A 19,989-nucleotide genomic window follows, 5' to 3' on the forward strand; every position below is an offset into this window, starting at 1 on the left:
GGAAGTAAGCTATTACACCCACTTCCTGACGTCCTAGAGAGACGGGACCACCACCGTTGCAATCGGGGCAAAAAAGTGAGTCTGGGGAACCCGCTCCCGTTGCTCAAAGACACTCCTAGGGTCTAGGGTCAAGGGTTGACCTTTGAAAGGCTTCGTTTCGGGCCTTGTGCTTTTAAAAATCTATAAAATATTCAGATAAAATCCTGTCTCTACAAACAAGACTGTTTCTGAATGTTTGAAGCATGCCGAATCCAATGGAATGGGTTTCGTAGCCCTACGACATTGCCAACTCTCCGCCAAATCAAAAGAGACACGTTTTTTTAGCCCCAAAAGCTCAATTAATTAAATAATTTTTCAAACACCACTTTTTCCGACTCACTTTTTCCAGCTGGATCTAATGAAATTGGTCCCGTTGAGAAAAAATGTTTTGTTATTTGTCTAACCACTTTAACGCTTATAAGTCAAAAACCCTTATATATTACGGGCCCATCTTTTAGTATGTTATATAGCTTGTCAAGACGAACAATCTGATATGTGGTTCATATGTGGTTCTCCACACACGGTCGTGTAATTCCTAACCCTAGGGTTACACTTTGAGGCGCGATAGCTCCTCCCACAAACGTCGAAAATGGGCGTGCCTTGCATCCACGCGTAGCTATCGATTAGACGAACGTGCTGATATGTGTCTCCCCGCGCACGGATGTGTGGTTCTCAAATTTTAAAATTTCAATTCCCCCTTCAATACACTGTCAGCTTCACCATGTCTATAAGGCTTCCGCTTTACACATGATAGTTGGAAAACTTTTGCTACGGGTGTCGCACGACAATGGCGGACATATCAGAGCGAAGATCTCGAAAAACTGAACACGCCCATGTAAATTACTTGGCTGACGGACTTATCGTTCTCGAGCTATCGCGCGTTGAAAACTAACCAATTAACTAGCCAATTAAGATAACCGTAAGTCCCTGTACTGGGAAACACATATCAGCGTGTTCGGCTCGTCGTGCTGAGTCCGAAAATGGTCTCGGTTTTTTCCAGAAGGTTTCGGGAGGCTGGGGACAGGAAGTAGCCGTTTACATCCACTTCCTGACGTCGTAGAGAGATGAGACCACCACCATTGGAATCGGGGCAAAAAAGTAAGTGGGAATACATGCCCCTTGATTAGAAAAAATAATAGGAAATATCTTCTTTTTGGATGCATTGGTGCCATTTTTACAAACTTTGGCGCCCTTTTTCACCACTTTCCCAACGTCAGACAGTCTCGTCGTTGATATATTCGGATTCAGCGGGAAAAAGTGAGTCTAGAAAGGTATTTTAAAAAGAAAATGCACAACACTCCCTGTAGTTTAACCGTTAGCGCCACCTTTAGGCCCTTTCCCAAAGTCGTTTTGTTTCAAACAAGACATACTTTTGTTCAGAAGGTGAAGCTGAATCTGGGGAACCCACTCCCGTCGCTCAAAGACACTCCTAAGGTCTAGGGTCAAGGTGTGGCCTTAGACAGGCTTCGTATGCGGCCTCCCAGCTCTAAAATCAATAACATATTCAGAAAAAATCCTGTTTCCACAAACAATACTGTTTCTGAATGTTTGAAGCATGCCGAATCCAATGGAAGGGGTCTCTAAGCTCTACGGCACTTCTAACTATCCACAAAATCAAAAGAGACACGTTTTTTCAGCCCCAAAAGCTCAAATAATTTATTTATTTTTCAAACACCACTTTTTCTGACTCACTTTTTCCAGCTGGATTTAATGGAATTAGTCCCGTTGAAAGAAAATGTTTCGTTATTTGTCTAACCTCTCTAAGGCTTCTAAGCTACTGGATATTAAGGGCCCATACAAACTTTGGCGCCCTTTTTCACCACTTTCCTGAGGTCAGACAGTCTCGTCATTGCAATATTCTGATTCAGCATAAGAAAGTGAGTCTAGAGAGGTACCTTTTTTTTAAATTAGCAGATCTACAAGCTCATAGTGCAAGTGGCGCGCTACGAGCTTGTAGGTCTGCTATTTTTGAAAACACACACACACACACACACACACACACACACACACACACACACAGACAGACAGACAGACAGACAGACAGACAGACAGACAGACAGACAGACAGACAGACAGACAGACAGACAGACAGACAGACAGACAGACAGACGCATGCGCATATAGTAGGCTATTCTTTATTCACAAATTTATGTTTTATGTTTTACTTTTGGCTGTCTGCTAATCACAAGGTCATTTTCTGCCTCTAGCACTTTGAGATTTGTTTCAAATGTAAAGTGCGTTATAAATAAAATGTATTCTTATTATTATTATTATTATAAAATATCTCATATTGCTTTCTCTAGCCCCCCCCTCTCTGTGTCTGTGTAACCCGGTTGGGTATATAATATTTTTTGGTTTCATGTTTTCTGTTTAAAAACGTTTTTGTAACTTCATAACTAATTATTTAGGAGTTTGTTTTGTTTTGTTTTAAAAGAAAGGTGTATCTGATATTTCTATAGCAGCACTCATGGGGTTAACATTCTGTATGGGACCTGGGGTTAGGGAGTGTGTTGCTGACGGACGGCAGGAAGTGAAACACCAGAGCCAAGAGGATGATGTTGTTGCTTCAGATGAGGGTGAGTGAGCAAAGCAGTAATTCAGATAAACTGTGTTTTATATTATACGTTTGCAGTGCACAAACCTGCATGCAGAGAGTTTACACAACAATCGGAGAGGACAATCACCATGTTTGGAGAAGCAACTGAATGTCTCCAGGGAATTCAGTGACAGTGACTGTCTGCTTTGTGTTGACATGCTAACGCTAATGCTAACGCTAGCTCAGTGAGGTTAGTGCCTGCTCATTGCACGTGGACAGACGTTTTCTAGACTTAGTTTAACTTCCACACAGTTGGTCTGTTGATGTGTTAGTCTGTTGTTTTCCACTGGAAGACACAAAGAGGACATTCCAGTTGGAGCAACCAGAGCTTCACTCAACGTGGGATGAGAGGAGACACTTGCTATGCTGCTGTATCTACAGCTGTGAGGGACTGAGTTTGGACCTACAGAAACATCATCTTTTATTTTTGGATCACCGAGGAGCCAAGGAGCCATTGTTGGTTTGAGGCCACAACGCACACAAGCAACTACTACCAGGCCTGCAACTTAAAGGTTTTTTGGGGAACTTTGGGGGTGTCCTTAAGTGACTCAGGGTAATTTAAAGGGTTTTTCCATTTCATTAATATATCTTTGAGAAGGTATTTCTTTATTTACTGGTATTCCTGAAAGAAGAGGGGTATGTTCTATTAAGGTTTTGAACCTATAGTGTTACAGAGCACTTTATTTGTTTACGTTTTGTATGTTGTTGTCTATTTACTATTTTTGCACAGTCATTGCACAGAATTAACTAACTGAGAACTATTTTTCTAAGTACTGACTTGTGTGACTTCATTTGATTGCCTTTTTCTGTTTAGAATAGAGGGTCCATTTGGTTACAAGTAAGCACTAAGGTAAAACTGAAGTTTAAAAAAGGCTTATTACTATATGCTTTGGGTTAAAACTGCATAAAAAGGTCATTTCATGATAGTGTGGTTTTAAAAAACAGCTTGAGCATTTATTAGTTAATAAGGGAACCCAAGTTTATATTTAAAAGATTAAAACTGCTAGGTACTTTTAATGTAAAAGAACCAATACATACAATACAAAAATAGCAGACCTACAAGCTCGTATCGCGCCACTCGGTGGCGCGATATGAGCTTGTAGATCTGCTATTTTTCAATAGCTAAAGCATAACATGATGCCAACACCAAAATGTGGGACGAAGAAAGTGTGTAGGTAAGAGTCTAATTAATACCTTTGAGTTTATTTCTATCTTACATAGTATTTAGACATCATCAGTCGCTACAGCACATCCAGTGGAGGACCACCCAATCAGTTGGTGATTACTGTTAACCTGTGTTCACCTTCTGTCCTTCCTCATCCACATCTCTTGGCGTTTGATCCCAGACGTGGATGAATGTGATGATGTGGTGTCACCCTGTGGTGACAAACAAGACTGTATCAACGCCATCGGCAGCTACCGCTGCGAGTGTGAGAAGGGCTTCACCGTTGCCACCCCTTCAACATGCATAGGTATCATTTTAAAATATGAATACCGGTAGCTGACACCACAGGTAGATAGTCTGCATTTTACTGCAACATTCATGCATCACATATTAAAAATTATCCGTTTCTTAATACATGTACGTCAAGATATCAATGAGTGTGTGGAGGACCCCGACATCTGTGGACCCAATGCAAAGTGTACCAATGCAATCGGAAATTACTACTGCACCTGTGAGGATGGTTTTATCAACAGTCGCGAGTTGAAGAGATTTCATCAGCGTGACAATGTTACATGCTTAGGTGAGACGCCAGTGAAAGCCCCCTGTGCAAGTAGTCTGTGCATTTGTCACACTGGCTTGCTGCCTACATGTAGGTCTACTGCTGTCCATGTCCTTTGCTGACGTATGTAAGATGTTGATGTATGCTTTGCAAGTGGTGGCTTTACATAAAACACGAAGCAAAAGAAACACACTATGAACGGACATTTGAATTCTTTAAAAGGAAAGGAAAGGAAAAATAATTAAGAAATTAAATACCTATCCCCTTGATAGGAAACACCTATTCAAGACAACCCATTCTGACCGGGCACCCATTTTGGTGTCAGCATCATGTTATGCTTTAGCTATTTAAAAATAGCAGATCTACAAGCTCGTATCGCGCCACCGAGTGGCGCGATACGAGCTTGTAGGTCTGCTATTTTTGAAAAATCGAAGAGCGACTGACATTTCTAGAATCTGATCTCAGGTCAGAATGGGTTCATCAGACCAGTGTGTGTCCGGCGGAAACCTCGTATGAATCTGATCTCAGGTCAGAATGGGTTAACCCATTCTGAACGGGAACCCATTTTGGTGTTGGCATCATGTTATGCTTTAGCTATTTAAAAATAGCAGATCTACAAGCTCATAGCGCGCCACCGAGTGGCGCGCTACGAGCTTGTAGGTCTGCTATTTTTGAAAAATCAAAGAGCAACTGACATTTCTAGAATCTGATCTCAGGTCAGAATGGGTTAACCATCTTCTGAACGGGAACCCATTTTGGTGTTGGCATCATGTTATGCTTTAGCTATTGAAAACGCACCCATTTTGGTGTTGGCATCATGTCGTGCTTTAGCTATTGAAAACGCACCCATTTTGGTGTTGGCATCATGTTATGCTTTAGCTATTGAAAACGCACCCATTTTGGTGTTGGCATCATGTTATGCTTTAGCTATTGAAAACGCACCCATTTTGGTGTTGGCATCATGTCGTGCTTTAGCTATTGAAAACGCACCCATTTTGGTGTTGGCATCATGTTATGCTTTAGCTATTGAAAACGCACCCATTTTGGTGTTGGCATCATGTTATGCTTTAGCTATTGAAAACGCACCCATTTTGGTGTTGGCATCATGTCGTGCTTTAGCTATTGAAAACGCACCCATTTTGGTGTTGGCATCATGTTATGCTTTAGCTATTGAAAACGCACCCATTTTGGTGTTGGCATCATGTTATGCTTTAGCTATTGAAAACGCACCCATTTTGGTGTTGGCATCATGTCGTGCTTTAGCTATTGAAAACGCACCCATTTTGGTGTTGGCATCATGTCGTGCTTTAGCTATTGAAAACGCACCCATTTTGGTGTTGGCATCATGTTATGCTTTAGCTATTGAAAACGCACCCATTTTGGTGTTGGCATCATGTCGTGCTTTAGCTATTGAAAACGCACCCATTTTGGTGTTGGCATCATGTCGTGCTTTAGCTATTGAAAACGCACCCATTTTGGTGTTGGCATCATGTCGTGCTTTAGCTATTGAAAACGCACCCATTTTGGTGTTGGCATCATGTTATGCTTTAGCTATTGAAAACGCACCCATTTTGGTGTTGGCATCATGTTATGCTTTAGCTATTGAAAAATAGCAGATCTACAAGCTCATATCGCGCCACCGAGTGGCGCGATACGAGCTTGTAGGTCTGCTATTTTTGAAAAATCAAAGAGCAACTGACATTTCTAGAATCTGATCTCAGGTCAGAATGGGTTCATCAGGACCAGTGTGTGTCCGGCGGAAACCTCGTATGAATCTGATCTCAGGTCAGAATGGGTTAACCCATTCTGAACGGGAACCCATTTTGGTGTTAGCATCATGTTATGCTTTAGCTATTTAAAAATAGCAGATCTACAAGGTCATAGCGCGCCACCGAGTGGCGCGATACGATCTTGTAGGTCTGCTATTTTTGAAGAATCGAAGAGCGACTGACATTTTTAGAATCTGATCTCAGGTCAGAATGGGTTAACCATCTTCTGAACGGGAACCCATTTTGGTGTTGGCATCATGTTATGCTTTAGCTATTGAAAACGCACCCATTTTGGTGTTGGCATCATGTCGTGCTTTAGCTATTGAAAACGCACCCATTTTGGTGTTGGCATCATGTCGTGCTTTAGCTATTGAAAACGCACCCATTTTGGTGTTGGCATCATGTTATGCTTTAGCTATTGAAAACGCACCCATTTTGGTGTTGGCATCATGTTATGCTTTAGCTATTGAAAACGCACCCATTTTGGTGTTGGCATCATGTCGTGCTTTAGCTATTGAAAACGCACCCATTTTGGTGTTGGCATCATGTTATGCTTTAGCTATTGAAAACGCACCCATTTTGGTGTTGGCATCATGTTATGCTTTAGCTATTGAAAAATAGCAGATCTACAAGCTCATATCGCGCCACCGAGTGGCGCGATACGAGCTTGTAGGTCTGCTATTTTTGAAAAATCAAAGAGCAACTGACATTTCTAGAATCTGATCTCAGGTCAGAATGGGTTCATCAGGACCAGTGTGTGTCCGGCGGAAACCTCGTATGAATCTGATCTCAGGTCAGAATGGGTTAACCCATTCTGAACGGGAACCCATTTTGGTGTTAGCATCATGTTATGCTTTAGCTATTTAAAAATAGCAGATCTACAAGGTCATAGCGCGCCACCGAGTGGCGCGATACGATCTTGTAGGTCTGCTATTTTTGAAAAATCAAAGAGCAACTGACATTTCTAGAATCTGATCTCAGGTCAGAATGGGTTAACCATCTTCTGAACGGGAACCCATTTTGGTGTTGGCATCATGTTATGCTTTAGCTATTGAAAACGCACCCATTTTGGTGTTGGCATCATGTCGTGCTTTAGCTATTGAAAACGCACCCATTTTGGTGTTGGCATCATGTTATGCTTTAGCTATTGAAAACGCACCCATTTTGGTGTTGGCATCATGTTATGCTTTAGCTATTGAAAACGCACCCATTTTGGTGTTGGCATCATGTCGTGCTTTAGCTATTGAAAACGCACCCATTTTGGTGTTGGCATCATGTTATGCTTTAGCTATTGAAAACGCACCCATTTTGGTGTTGGCATCATGTTATGCTTTAGCTATTGAAAACGCACCCATTTTGGTGTTGGCATCATGTCGTGCTTTAGCTATTGAAAACGCACCCATTTTGGTGTTGGCATCATGTCGTGCTTTAGCTATTGAAAACGCACCCATTTTGGTGTTGGCATCATGTTATGCTTTAGCTATTGAAAACGCACCCATTTTGGTGTTGGCATCATGTTATGCTTTAGCTATTGAAAAATAGCAGATCTACAAGCTCATATCGCGCCACCGAGTGGCGCGATACGAGCTTGTAGGTCTGCTATTTTTGAAAAATCAAAGAGCAACTGACATTTCTAGAATCTGATCTCAGGTCAGAATGGGTTCATCAGGACCAGTGTGTGTCCGGCGGAAACCTCGTATGAATCTGATCTCAGGTCAGAATGGGTTAACCCATTCTGAACGGGAACCCATTTTGGTGTTAGCATCATGTTATGCTTTAGCTATTTAAAAATAGCAGATCTACAAGGTCATAGCGCGCCACCGAGTGGCGCGATACGATCTTGTAGGTCTGCTATTTTTGAAGAATCGAAGAGCGACTGACATTTTTAGAATCTGATCTCAGGTCAGAATGGGTTAACCATCTTCTGAACGGGAACCCATTTTGGTGTTGGCATCATGTTATGCTTTAGCTATTGAAAACGCACCCATTTTGGTGTTGGCATCATGTCGTGCTTTAGCTATTGAAAACGCACCCATTTTGGTGTTGGCATCATGTCGTGCTTTAGCTATTGAAAACGCACCCATTTTGGTGTCAGCATCATGTTATGCTTTAGCTATTGAAAACGCACCCATTTTGGTGTTGGCATCATGTTATGCTTTAGCTATTGAAAAATAGCAGATCTACAAGCTCATATCGCGCCACCGAGTGGCGCGATACGAGCTTGTAGGTCTGCTATTTTTGAAAAATCAAAGAGCAACTGACATTTCTAGAATCTGATCTCAGGTCAGAATGGGTTCATCAGGACCAGTGTGTGTCCGGCGGAAACCTCGTATGAATCTGATCTCAGGTCAGAATGGGTTAAAGGAGAGAACTTTTTACATCCTCACATAGGTAAAGAAATTAAAGTAAAAGGCAGAATCACCTGTAGAAACACTGACGAAGGCCTGCGCACCGAAACGTGGTCTGACTGCTGCTGCGGATCCTCTATTTATTAAATAAGACTCTTACTACAGCTGAGAATGCAGATTTTATTCTCTTTCTATATCAGAATATCCCCCATATATGGCTCGATCGCTGTTTTGCCAGTGGACAACCAGTCCTAAAGATCGGATTTGAGAACAAAATTGGATTTGGCTTGCAGTCCAAACAAAGCCTAAGTTAAAGTGTTCACTAACTGCGTTTCAGGCGTGGCTGGTTCCCGTTCTCCTACACGCGAGTGGTCCCAGAGAGCGACAACGAGAAGCTCCGAGTGAAGTAAGTTTCAGGACATGCTGCTCGGTGCAGTCTTCATAGTGAAGTAAGTTTCAGGACATGCTGCTCGGTGCAGTCTTCATAGTGAAGTAAGTTTCAGGACATGCTGCTCGGTGCAGTCTTCATAGTGAAGTAAGTTTCAGGACATGCTGCTCGGTGCAGTCTTCATAGTGAAGTAAGTTTCAGGACATGCTGCTCGGTGCAGTCTTCATAGTGAAGTAAGTTCCAGGACATGCTGCTCGGTGCAGTCTTCATAGTGAAGTAAGTTCCAGGACATGCTGCTCGGTGCAGTCTTCATAGTGAAGTAAGTTCCAGGACATGCTGCTCGGTGCAGTCTTCATAGTGAAGTAAGTTCCAGGACATGCTGCTCGGTGCAGTCTTCATAGTGAAGTAAGTTCCAGGACATGCTGCTCGGTGCAGTCTTCATAGTGAAGTAAGTTTCAGGACATGCTGCTCGGTGCAGTCTTCATAGTGAAGTAAGTTTCAGGACATGCTGCTCGGTGCAGTCTTCATAGTGAAGTAAGTTTCAGGACATGCTGCTCGGTGCAGTCTTCATAGTTAATGATCAAGTAAGGAACTTGTAGCCTGGGTCATCAGTTAATCATACTCTCAGTGTTCTATCCTGTCACAAGGACATTTGCTTTGGCCTCTTTCAATAGGCTCTGTGCAGAACTGGAGTCCCAGGGTTTCAGAAGGTAGCGTACCTGGTCCGTTTCCTGTTCCAGTTTGTTTTGATTGGCTCAGCAGACGATTTGAACCGGACACACAAATGACACCTTGTGTTTGCAGTACAAATGTACTGCAGAGCCGATCAAACTAAACTACGGGGAAATTAACCGGAACAGGAAATGGCTTGCCACCTTGGTCCAAAACCCTGGACTACAGTTTTATTAGGCTGCACTGCTGGCCACACCTGGCCATGGCCCAATCGTGACAATAACATTAGCAGTTTAACCATTTACACCTGAGGAAAAACAGATCCTATTACAACATGACTAGGATGTGGCCAGGTGAAGTCAACTGTGCAACCTAGTTGAAAGTTTCAACCTGCAGTGCAACACTATTTATCTGCATTACATGACTTAGTGTGTGCGTTAGTAGTGTGTAGTTACTATTTTAACACTTAAAGCCAAGGTATATTCAGTATTTTCACTTAATTCAAATATCATTTTTTTTTTGTTTTGTTGTGATAATTCTCTCTACTATAGAGTGTGCTGAGTCTACTGACCATATAAGGAGTTCCTCCCTGTCCCCAGTTAACCCCTGGGGTAAACCCCCCCCCCCCCTAGGTTTCGTTTTTGGGTTAGTTGTATTGGATTGTAATATGTACGTGTCTTCACCCCTCCAGTCTGCACCATGGGAAAAGCAGCAGCACAGGGAACCTTCTGGAGAGTGACATGTCCCTGCCCATGCCCGACTACGGCCTGACGGCCCGTCTGCTGGCACAGAGCCTGGCACAGACTCGCCCACGCCCCTACAGCATGGCAGGCTTTGCCGCACAGGTGGGGAGTCAGTGTTAATAGGTCATGTTTCACTCGAGCCTCCTTTGACTGGATTAATTTGATCGGTTTAATTGAAAACACTCACCTTGTTCACTGTGCATAATCATTTCAACACAGAGGTAATGGGTCAAGTGTTCTTCATTTTTACCTGAAGGTGGATTTGTTTTGCAGAAAGGAAATAAGGCAATCCAATTAAAAACAAGACATCACAATCATATAGAGTTCAGACATTAAAACCCTAGCCTGACAGGGAGGCTGATTCTGGCTGGTTATTTAAGGATCTGCTTCCACCTGCTGGTCAGATCCTAGGATGGCAGTCTCCTTCTTGCAGAATGGTGTTTGTAAAGGCTTGAGCCGAGATTAAAAATGTGTCTCTTGATTGTTTCAGCCTGCCCTCGAGGATTACGACAGTCGCTTCGCCACAAGGTAAGACCTTATTCTACCTACCCTGCCGTCTGAGTAGAGTCCAGTAAGATGTCTCTAGATGTCTGTAGTTGGTCAAGTGAGGTAGACGGAGATGGATCGATCTCTTTTAGCAGGCAACATGGGATCATACGTGTCATTTTACCCGATCAATTAAAATGCTTCAACATGCTGGAGGGACTGCTACATAGCTGCCGGAGCATTGTGTGCACTCTGCACTGAGGCAAGAGACATTAGAGTTTCAAATCAATTGGTACCATTTTTAATTGTTACTTTACAAAATGTATCGTATCAAAATTCTGCAATATTCTGTGTGTATTGTCTCTGTCCTTTCCTCTTTGCTCTGGCTTGCTTTGCTTTTTTTTTAAGTAGGTCTTTAAACAATACTATTATATTATATTATATTATATTATATTATATTATATTATATTATATTATATTATATTATATATTATATTGCTGGCCAGTGTGCCATAATGTAGGGTTAATTTAAGTCGGGGGTTATTCTGCTTCTATCTATGTTTAATGAGGGAATCACTTTTCTTGTATATCTATGTTTGAGTGTGTTTGTGCACGGATGTGTGAGTGCGTGCGTGTCTGAAATTACATACAAGTGTGTGTATGTGCACACGTGGTGTTGGTTGGTTGGATTTCATGTTGTGACAGCAGACATCATGCTGACATCATTGTGATCATCACTGTTTGTGAGCCTGGGGCTTTTCGTCTCCAGCGCCAAGTCGTGTCACATAATTCTGTCTTCTGAATGTTGTTTTCTGGGTCGGCACAGTCCCTACGGGGGTGTATTCACCCCTCCCAGGGATGGGACACTACACACACCCACCTCCTGCCATGGAGATGACTTCCATTACTTCATCGATACCCAAACAGTTTTGTTTCTGTTTTGGGGCCATGGCACATTATTATCGATGAGGTAACATGAAGTTCCATTTTCCAGATGGCGGCAGGTGTGTTTGTTTGGTGTCGGCAGCTGTGGGTGGGAAGAAGTAGATTTATTTTGCTCCTCCTACAATGTCTACCTCCAAACTAAGGCTTGCCACCCCCTGTCCAACCCCCCTTGCACGCACGCACCCTCACTCACTCGCACACTTGCACACTCACTCACACAAACACATGCACACACCACCGCTTCCTGCCTGTCTTGTCTCTCTCCATTTCTCTCTGAGTGTGTCCGACCTGGCAAGCTTCCTTCTCTCTTTGTTCCACAGTGACAGTGGTGATGGCAAATTGATTTCGACTGTGTGAGAACAGACATACAGACAGACACAGACAGCTTCCGGATAGCACAGGGGCCTCCCCATCCCCCCAACCCCACCCCACCCCATCCCAGTCCCCCTTGTCTCCCCCGTCCCCCTCTTTCCCTCCTGTTAGCCTCCCCTACTGATCCCTTTTTTCCTCTCCAAACCTCTTCCCCCGCCTCTGCAAAACACAGCCGCCTCCTCCAATGGAAGCGGTCCAGTTTCATCCCTTCCTTTCTGTCCTCTCTTCTCCTCTCCCGGGTCCCTCCTTACCTCTCCTTTCCTCCCTCCCTCCCTCCCTCCCTCCCTCCCTCCCTCCCTCCCCTTCCTTCCCTTCCTCCCGCCGTCCCTCTGGGGTGCTGCCGCCGGTGGTGATGTCGGTGTGGACAGTAGCGGTTGGTGGGTGGAGGATTGCGCTGAGAGGGAGAGTCAAAACGGGGCCTACCTGGTCGGCGCACAGCGATACGGACTCTGAGCGCTCTGTGATCTCTGATCCCAGTCCGACCCCTCCTCCCCCCACGGACTAAATCTCTCAAGAGACTGCCTTTGCTACTGCTTTGTGCTTCATGCATGTACATGCTGGGGTCATTTTGTCAGACTATAAAAAGACATTTTCATGTACTGTACAAAAGTGCCCAAAATACTTAAAATGTCTTTGTGATGAAGCCACTGGGCTGAATGGCCTTTGTAAGCACATGTGGACGGAACATTGAACCCCATCCTCCCCCGTTCCCCTTCCCGCTCCCACGCTCAAAAGCTTTGTTGGCAGCAGGTTTACTACTGTATGTTCTGAGAGAGTGCTTCCTTGTGTCAATGCTTAACCCGATGTTCTGTCTAGAGTGTGTGTGTGTGTGTGTGTGTGTGTGTGTAGCCTGGGTTCCAGCCTGATTCGCTGCGTTCAGCGGATCTGACATTTACAGACCCGTGGAACACAGCGAACCAGGCTTGTGTGTGTGTGTGTGTGTGTGTGTGTGTGTGTGTGTGTGTGTGTGTGTGTGTGTGTGTGTGTGTGTGTGTGTGTGTGTGTGTGTGTGTGTGTGTGTGTGTGTGTGTGTGTGTGTGTGTGTGTGTGTGTGTGTGTGTGTGTGTGTGTGTGTGTGTGTGTGTGTGTGCATATGTGTCATATTTGCCTTACTTCGCTACCTTTTTCTATACAACTTGTAGTTATGTGAACCTGAAGTGAAATTGACATCACATTGATTTTGAAGGAATATATATATATATATACATAATGTTTTGGGGGTTATTCAGACCATGAAGCCGCATTGCATTTGATATAATCATCTCAGAATAAATTCTAAATACTGTACATGCACATTGCTATTGGTAAAAATGAAATGAAAAGTGTTCCACGTTCTTTTACCCTACCAGGGGAAACAAAAAAGATTTTCACCGTTCCTAGATCTAAGCAGAGAGTGGTTGACCACTTGAACCCTGGCGTCCCTATACTGGGGCAAAAATAACAGACCTACTGTACTGTACAAGCAACGCTTTGTGAGCTTGTAGATCGGCTATTTTGTGCAAAGATATTTAGTGAAAAGGGTATAGGGTAAACACCAGGTTGGCTAGTACTGTAGTGTATTCTGGGATTCCGGTCAACCAAGTATTATAGGGTTAACGTAAATGATGCCACACTGCAAAAAAAAACGTATTTGTTCGTTGTGTCATTATTCAAAATGTCGGCCCTTTTTCAAAGTCAGGGCGATCAATCTTGTTGACTGAGTATTCTCAATAACAGCTGTGAATTAGTTCAGGTTTCAAGGAGCTCTCAATGTTTATTATGATTGTATAACGTTACACTGAGTGGCTATGTGGTTTTTGGTCTTTTTTGGGGGGTGGGGGGAAAATTACTTGTTATTGTCCTTGTTGAAACAAAACAATTACAGAAACAATGAGTTATTAGTTGCAAAGTGTTTTATCTTATGCATGCTATGGAGGGACTTCAGAAATGTGATACAAAAAATTGACCCTGAATGTATATGGTGACTTTTTACAAAGGTATTACAAATAAAAACATATATCTATATATTAATAAACGGTTTGGTCTGATGAGAAATCTGTTCTGTTTTGGTAATATGAATTTTCTTTCCCAGTTATTTAATTTAGATTCCCCCCACCCCTCCCCTTTTTAAAATTTAATTTTGTTATAAATTATTTTTGGTAACTCATTGTGAGCTGCATTGTGAGCATGCACGTCATTTATGTGCTCGTGTGACTGCTTGTATCAGACCTGTCGCACCCACCTGATTCCTGCTCACATACAGTTTGGCTCATTTGGTGACTGTAAACGTTGTGTATGAGAGAGAGTGTGTGTGTGTGTGGGTGTCTGTGTGGTTGTTTCTGTGTACCGTATTGTGCGTTATTGTGAGAGCACTGTGCACATGATTGCTGCCCTTTGCCTGCCTGCTTATTTACTTCGTTTTGGTTGTTCATGCGTATGATCCTGGGTTGTGTTTAGCTCCTGTTTTATCTATTTTCGGCATACGTTATCTGTGTATAGAGCAATGATGCCTGTGTGGACAGAGTAATTCACCTCCTCTAGTGAATGAAATGCATTTAGCCTGCCTCTCTCTTCATTATATTGGTTTCTGTGAATGTCCAGTACTGAAATGTGCTGCACGGATGGAAAGGACCACATCGTCGTCGTTCAGTAGAAACCTTGTTTGTCCCAAATTGATACTTTTGATACCCGATGGTGTTCCGATGTAGTTATTATTTATTCACGAGCTCTTTTGCATTGGTTCAATGTAAAACTGGAAAAAAAAACTGAAAAAATATATGTCTACAAGCTCTACGTTAAATCGAAATGTGTGTTAAGCCTTGGCTATTTTTGCTACTTTTATGTGACACTGCATGTAGGAACACGAAGTAGGTTTCAACAAAAAAACAAATATGGAGATGCAAGGTGTCTGCCTGACAGCAACGATACATGGCATGATGAGCATGAGTGTACAGCTGTTTTCCATCTCCCATTTCAGTCACAGTCAACAATTATAGGTTTCATGACATTAATTTTCATTGTATTTATATTTTTTATTTTAGGGTTTATGACCTCATTTACACCCACACAACTTGAACTTTGAACATTCCATGGATCTTCTGTGGTCTGGGGTTTTCTCTGTGTGTTCTGAAGCCTTTTGAGTTGCAATAAAAACGGGCAAAATCCCTCATCTGCTGGAAAACATTTATGTCATATATGGGATTTGTGGATTCTTGCCTCACAGTCCACAGGCAAATCAGAGCACTTGTTTGAGCCAGAAAAACCCAGACCACAGAAAATCTACTAAATGTTAAAAGTTCAGGTTTTTGGGTGCAATTGAGCCAAAAAAAAAAGAAAAAGAGAAGACATTACAAAACCTTTTTTTATGTCACGATTCGGAACACCCATTTTCAACCTAATCTTCATATAATTGGTCCTCAATAATGCTGTAATAATAATAATAATAATAATTTCTGTCCACTTCCTCTGCATCTCAGAGTTGTGCTGTGGACAAAACAAATACTAATTAATTGATGCTACAACAATGGCTTCTAATTCACTGTGTTAACTTTCCAGTAAGAGAAAGGCTGTACTAGTTTCCAATAGCTTGGAATCTCCATCGATGATGTCTTTGGAATAAGGTTTCTGAAATGTCCAGCACAGCCCACCTCTTGAGACACCACGAGTAGACACAAAGAGCGCCATCTTATAATGAGCATCAGTGAGGAGCAATTACATGACGACGAGGGTGAAAATGGGTTATGGCTTTAACTTACAGTATTCTCATCTTACGCCAGCCTAACCAGCAATGCCTTTAAGAACTGTGACCCATGCATGATCTTAACTGAGAGATGAGCCATTCAAACCCAAGGGTTCTCTTTACCTTCCAGTTTGGGTCCAGAATTGTCCCGGTTCTGAGGGAACAGGACCTCCGTAAGTCACCAGCCTCCATCGCCATTCAGCCAACCAATCACTCTTATTATCTATTTCTCTCTCTCTCTCTCTCTCTCTCCTGGTTCTTTGTGCCGTCATTGGCTGTCTGGCTTCAGAAGTGTGCTGGGTATCACGTATCTTTTCTATCCTTTGGCCTCCCAGAGGTCCTAGGCTGTAAAAGATTAATGTTAAATGTATAACGGCATCATTCAGAGAAGACACTACTAACCCTGCATGCATGCCTGTTCATAATTCCCCCCTCTGACAGTTAACAATAAATTGCGTCAAAGAGTTTTGTCACTGCATGCCTGCTAAAACTCTTAAACCGTTGCTAAACGATCTGAACCTGGAAAACATAACTCTGGGAAGGCAGACTTCTCTGGGCGGGGTGGTGTAATGTTTGTACTTTGTACACGATGCGTTTTTGTTTCAAGCTAACTTTCACTGCTTCCCCTCCTCTCCCCCACAGTGACCCTCGCTCCCTGGATGTCTACCTTCGCCCCACCTTCACCGAAGACAGACCCGAACCCATCTTCTACTAGCAGCCTACTGTCCTACGAATCTATAAGTGATTTAAAATGGCTGCCATTGACTTGTTGTGGGTTGTTTATTGTGAATATTGTCCCCACAACTCATGTGTGGGAATCAAAACACTTTTTTTTCTTCTGTTAAATATTCAGCTTGTGCTGTGATAATTCCACAGCACGTCTACAGTACATATAATCATCATGGTGTTTTGCAAAATACTGTACAGTGCTTTGGGTAGACATAGGATGTCTCTTGCCTAGATGTAAGAACAGGCCACCCACTAGTTTTCTGATTTATTCACTCCAGTGGACAAGGCTTCGCTAATATTTTTCCTGGCAACTGGTGTCATCATAGTCTGCTTGTTACAGTACCTGTGTCATTTACAGATTTAATTATAATTTTTGCAGTTAAACAGATGTATATTTATCTTCTATCTCTATTCCTTTTTTTGACACTGTACGTTAAATGTCATGAAGATTACAGGACTTGAAATGACAAAATGATAGCACAGAATGTCTTCATGAAATGTTTGAAACTGAAAAAAGCATTCAAGAATATAATTATCTCTGCCAAGTTGTGGTACCTCAGGAGATTGGAACTCAATCTCTAATGCTAACCAACAGCTATACTTTTATTAAGTAGGTTACTATCCACTATGTTACTAGTTGTTATACAGTAAGACAGGTTTATGATAGGGGGACTGTGCCTTCTTTTCTTTTTAATAAGGCTTTACGCAGCCTCAAGCTGCTAATAGTTCCATTCCTGTTATCAGCAATGAATGATCCCCCCCCCCCCCCTCTCCAGTACATAATGTATGTATGTCCCGAAGATAAATAAACAATTTGTATTGACTAAATTAAACCAAAACACCATAACATTTCTGCTCAAATAAGATCGATCACAAAGAAAACTGCTAAGAGCCCTGCGTGCCCTGAAATGCCTGTAAATAATGAGTCATTTTATATCGAGATGTAGCTTTGAGGGAGTGGCGCTGTATAGTAGCCTAGCTAACTAAATAGGACGTTGCATCATTCATTCTCAGTATTACACAGTCAGCTGGGCTTAACCAAGTTTGCTTTAGAAGAGCTTAAATGAGTGACATTTAGCTACTCTATTGTATGGGTACGAGATGATGTTGAAATCTTTAGTGAGGGGGCAAAATAAGAATGAATATCGGTGAACAGATTGCCATTGCAGTCTGAACACAGGATGGAGATGTCCACCTCCAGGAAGGTCACAGGGGGCCAGCAGAGTGGAACAATAATGTGGAGCCAAGACATTTTTGGGGGCTTTTCCTGCTTTTATTGATAGGTACAATAGACTGACAGGAAATGGGGAGAGAGAGAGATACTGTAGGGAGTGACATGCCGCAAAGGTCGTCGGGATCGGGAGTCGAACCCGCAACGCGCTGTCAGGTGGCATTCGTAGCCTAGGTTCCTGGACGGCTACGCTAGCCGTCTGGGCCATGTGGGGCCAAGTTGTCTTGAGCTTCATCCTCAGGTTAAATGTAGCCAAGGCAAGCCCACATAACTTGCAATTCAAGAAGCTCCACTTTTCTTTTATGCTCTTTGTTGCGTGTTGCTGTGCATCTCCACTCACTAGCTGAATGGTTAATTATGCAGCTACTTGGTGTGTTAACGGGATCAGGGTTCGCACCCGGGACCGGGCTGACCACTTTGAAGGCTTTGCGCTGTGTAGATGGTGAAGGACGGTCCCCCTCGTTTGATATTTCACTATCAATCATAGATAATGCCGGATTCATGCTCTATCGTACGGTGGTATTGTGTGCCGGAACTAACCGATCTAGAGACTCACAATACATTCTGTGATGCGCTGCGCTGTGTGAGCTTGTAGGTTGCCTATTTTCAGCGCACAACACTAGGCTATATGACGAGTGTGATTCCAATTCAATTCAAAGGAGCTTTATTGGCATGAGAAAACATACGTTTACATTATTGCCAAAGCACGTGTCAAAATATAACAAAACTATGCCTACCAACGTATTTAATGAGCTGATTAAGCGTTTACTACAGTATATAGGTTCCTTGCTCAGAAAGTTTCAAATGCATTTTTTACTGTTTTATATTTTCTCACTCTGTCCAGTTATCACCTTTTGTCCCCGTTTGTATAACTGTGCTGTACATAAAGTGTGTATCAGTGACTTTGGTGCAAAATAAACTAAAGAGATAACATTAATTCTTGTATCTTGTTGTATACCTGGGTGAATTTGGTGCCTTTTTCAGCCTAGTAGCTTACTCGTTAATTATCTGGAGTAGGGCATGTTCAACTGAAAAACTAGCTCAGATCATTATAGCCTAATAAGTTTTACTGAAATTATCACCCATTAACCCATTCTGACCTGAGATCAGATTCATACGAGGTTTACCCGCTGGACACACACTGGTCTGATTAACCCATTCTGACCTGAGATCAGATTCTAGAAATGTCACAGTCGCTCTTCGATTTTTCAAAAATAGCAGACCTACAAGCTCGTATCGCGCCACTCGGTGGCGCGATATGAGCTTGTAGATCTGCTATTTTTAAATAGCTAAAGCATAACATGATGCTGACACCAAAATGGGTGCCCGGTCAGAATGGGTTAAGTAGGACAAATGCCCACCCCGTTTTACAGGACATGGACATATCTATCGACATTACTATCTATTAAAATGTATTTTCACTTAAAGGACCTATAACATAAAATTCAACTTTTTCCATTTCTTTTGTGTTTTTGGGGCTCCCATATGTGTTTTCTATCCCCACAAATAACCAATTTTGAACAATCAGGCTTTCATATCATACAGGTGCTTTAATGGAAATTGCTGTCAGGAACAGCTCAACTGATTTTGGTCTCATCGTGATGTCATCAATGTCACCCTACTTTGTATAATTCCTCCTCTTCTTTAGTCTTCAGTTCCAAATTTGCATTTCCACTTTGTTTACAATGTCCACCATTGTTGATTTTCCAAGTTGGCATGTAATGGAAACAAGCCTGGTTTTATCTAGCATCCGTATTATAATGACTCAAATATTAAATAATCTGCATATCAGCACCCCCACCACCTCAGGACATTGTGGTACTGAATCTAAAACTGCTTTCAAAGTCCAGAAAGAAATGACAAGGACTGGTTATTATCAGAGTGGTGATTGAGGCTCAAACCATTAGAAATAACTTTGAGGGACATAGACAATATGATATTAAATATTAAAAGCAGTTTTAAAATCCATGTTATTTGCGCTTTAACGTCATTTTAATCATACCTGTTCAGGATACCTTTTAATGTTGGTGTAATTCCTCAAACTTTCCCATAAACAGGTTTGCATAATTTGGAGAGAATGGACTACCCATAGAGACACCTTGTTTCTGAAGGTAAACTACATTATCAAATTTAAAATACTTCTTAGTAAGAATCTCGTTAGCTAAGTCCATGTGACCATGTCAGTGGCAGTGGGAGGTGACTGGTCGTCTCTTGACTGCATATAATGTT

General features: G+C 42.4%; 1 protein-coding gene across 2 annotated transcripts; it reads left to right on the plus strand.

The window, feature by feature from the left end:
* The first annotated feature begins 2,684 nt into the window (after window positions 1-2,684).
* On the plus strand, window positions 2,685-18,697 carry LOC310869685 (BAR/IMD domain-containing adapter protein 2-like). Of its 2 annotated transcripts, XM_083780522.1 has the most exons (7): window positions 2,685-3,147; window positions 3,982-4,107; window positions 4,228-4,380; window positions 8,814-8,882; window positions 10,228-10,381; window positions 10,770-10,807; window positions 16,443-18,697. In XM_083780522.1, the coding sequence occupies exons 3-7, from the start codon at window positions 4,373-4,375 to the stop codon at window positions 16,513-16,515; spliced, it is 342 nt and encodes a 113-aa protein (XP_083636648.1). In that variant the 5' UTR covers window positions 2,685-3,147; window positions 3,982-4,107; window positions 4,228-4,372; the 3' UTR covers window positions 16,516-18,697. The 2 variants fall into 2 exon arrangements, with proteins under 2 accessions (XP_083636648.1, XP_083636649.1); XM_083780523.1 differs by lacking the exons at window positions 2,685-3,147; window positions 3,982-4,107 and having other exon boundaries at window positions 4,123-4,380.
* The last annotated feature ends 1,292 nt before the right edge of the window (window positions 18,698-19,989 follow it).

Source organism: Protomyctophum parallelum (genome assembly GCF_964188405.1).
Source record: "Protomyctophum parallelum genome assembly, chromosome: 13".
Taxonomy (NCBI): domain Eukaryota; kingdom Metazoa; phylum Chordata; class Actinopteri; order Myctophiformes; family Myctophidae; genus Protomyctophum; species Protomyctophum parallelum.

Excerpts from the sequence above, each read along its gene's own strand:
- LOC310869685 (XM_083780522.1), top strand. Across the intron at positions 10,382-10,769 it reads TGGCAGGCTTTGCCGCACAG|CCTGCCCTCGAGGATTACGA; the intron begins GTGGGGAGTCAG and ends TGATTGTTTCAG. Across the intron at positions 10,808-16,442 it reads GACAGTCGCTTCGCCACAAG|TGACCCTCGCTCCCTGGATG; the intron begins GTAAGACCTTAT and ends TCTCCCCCACAG.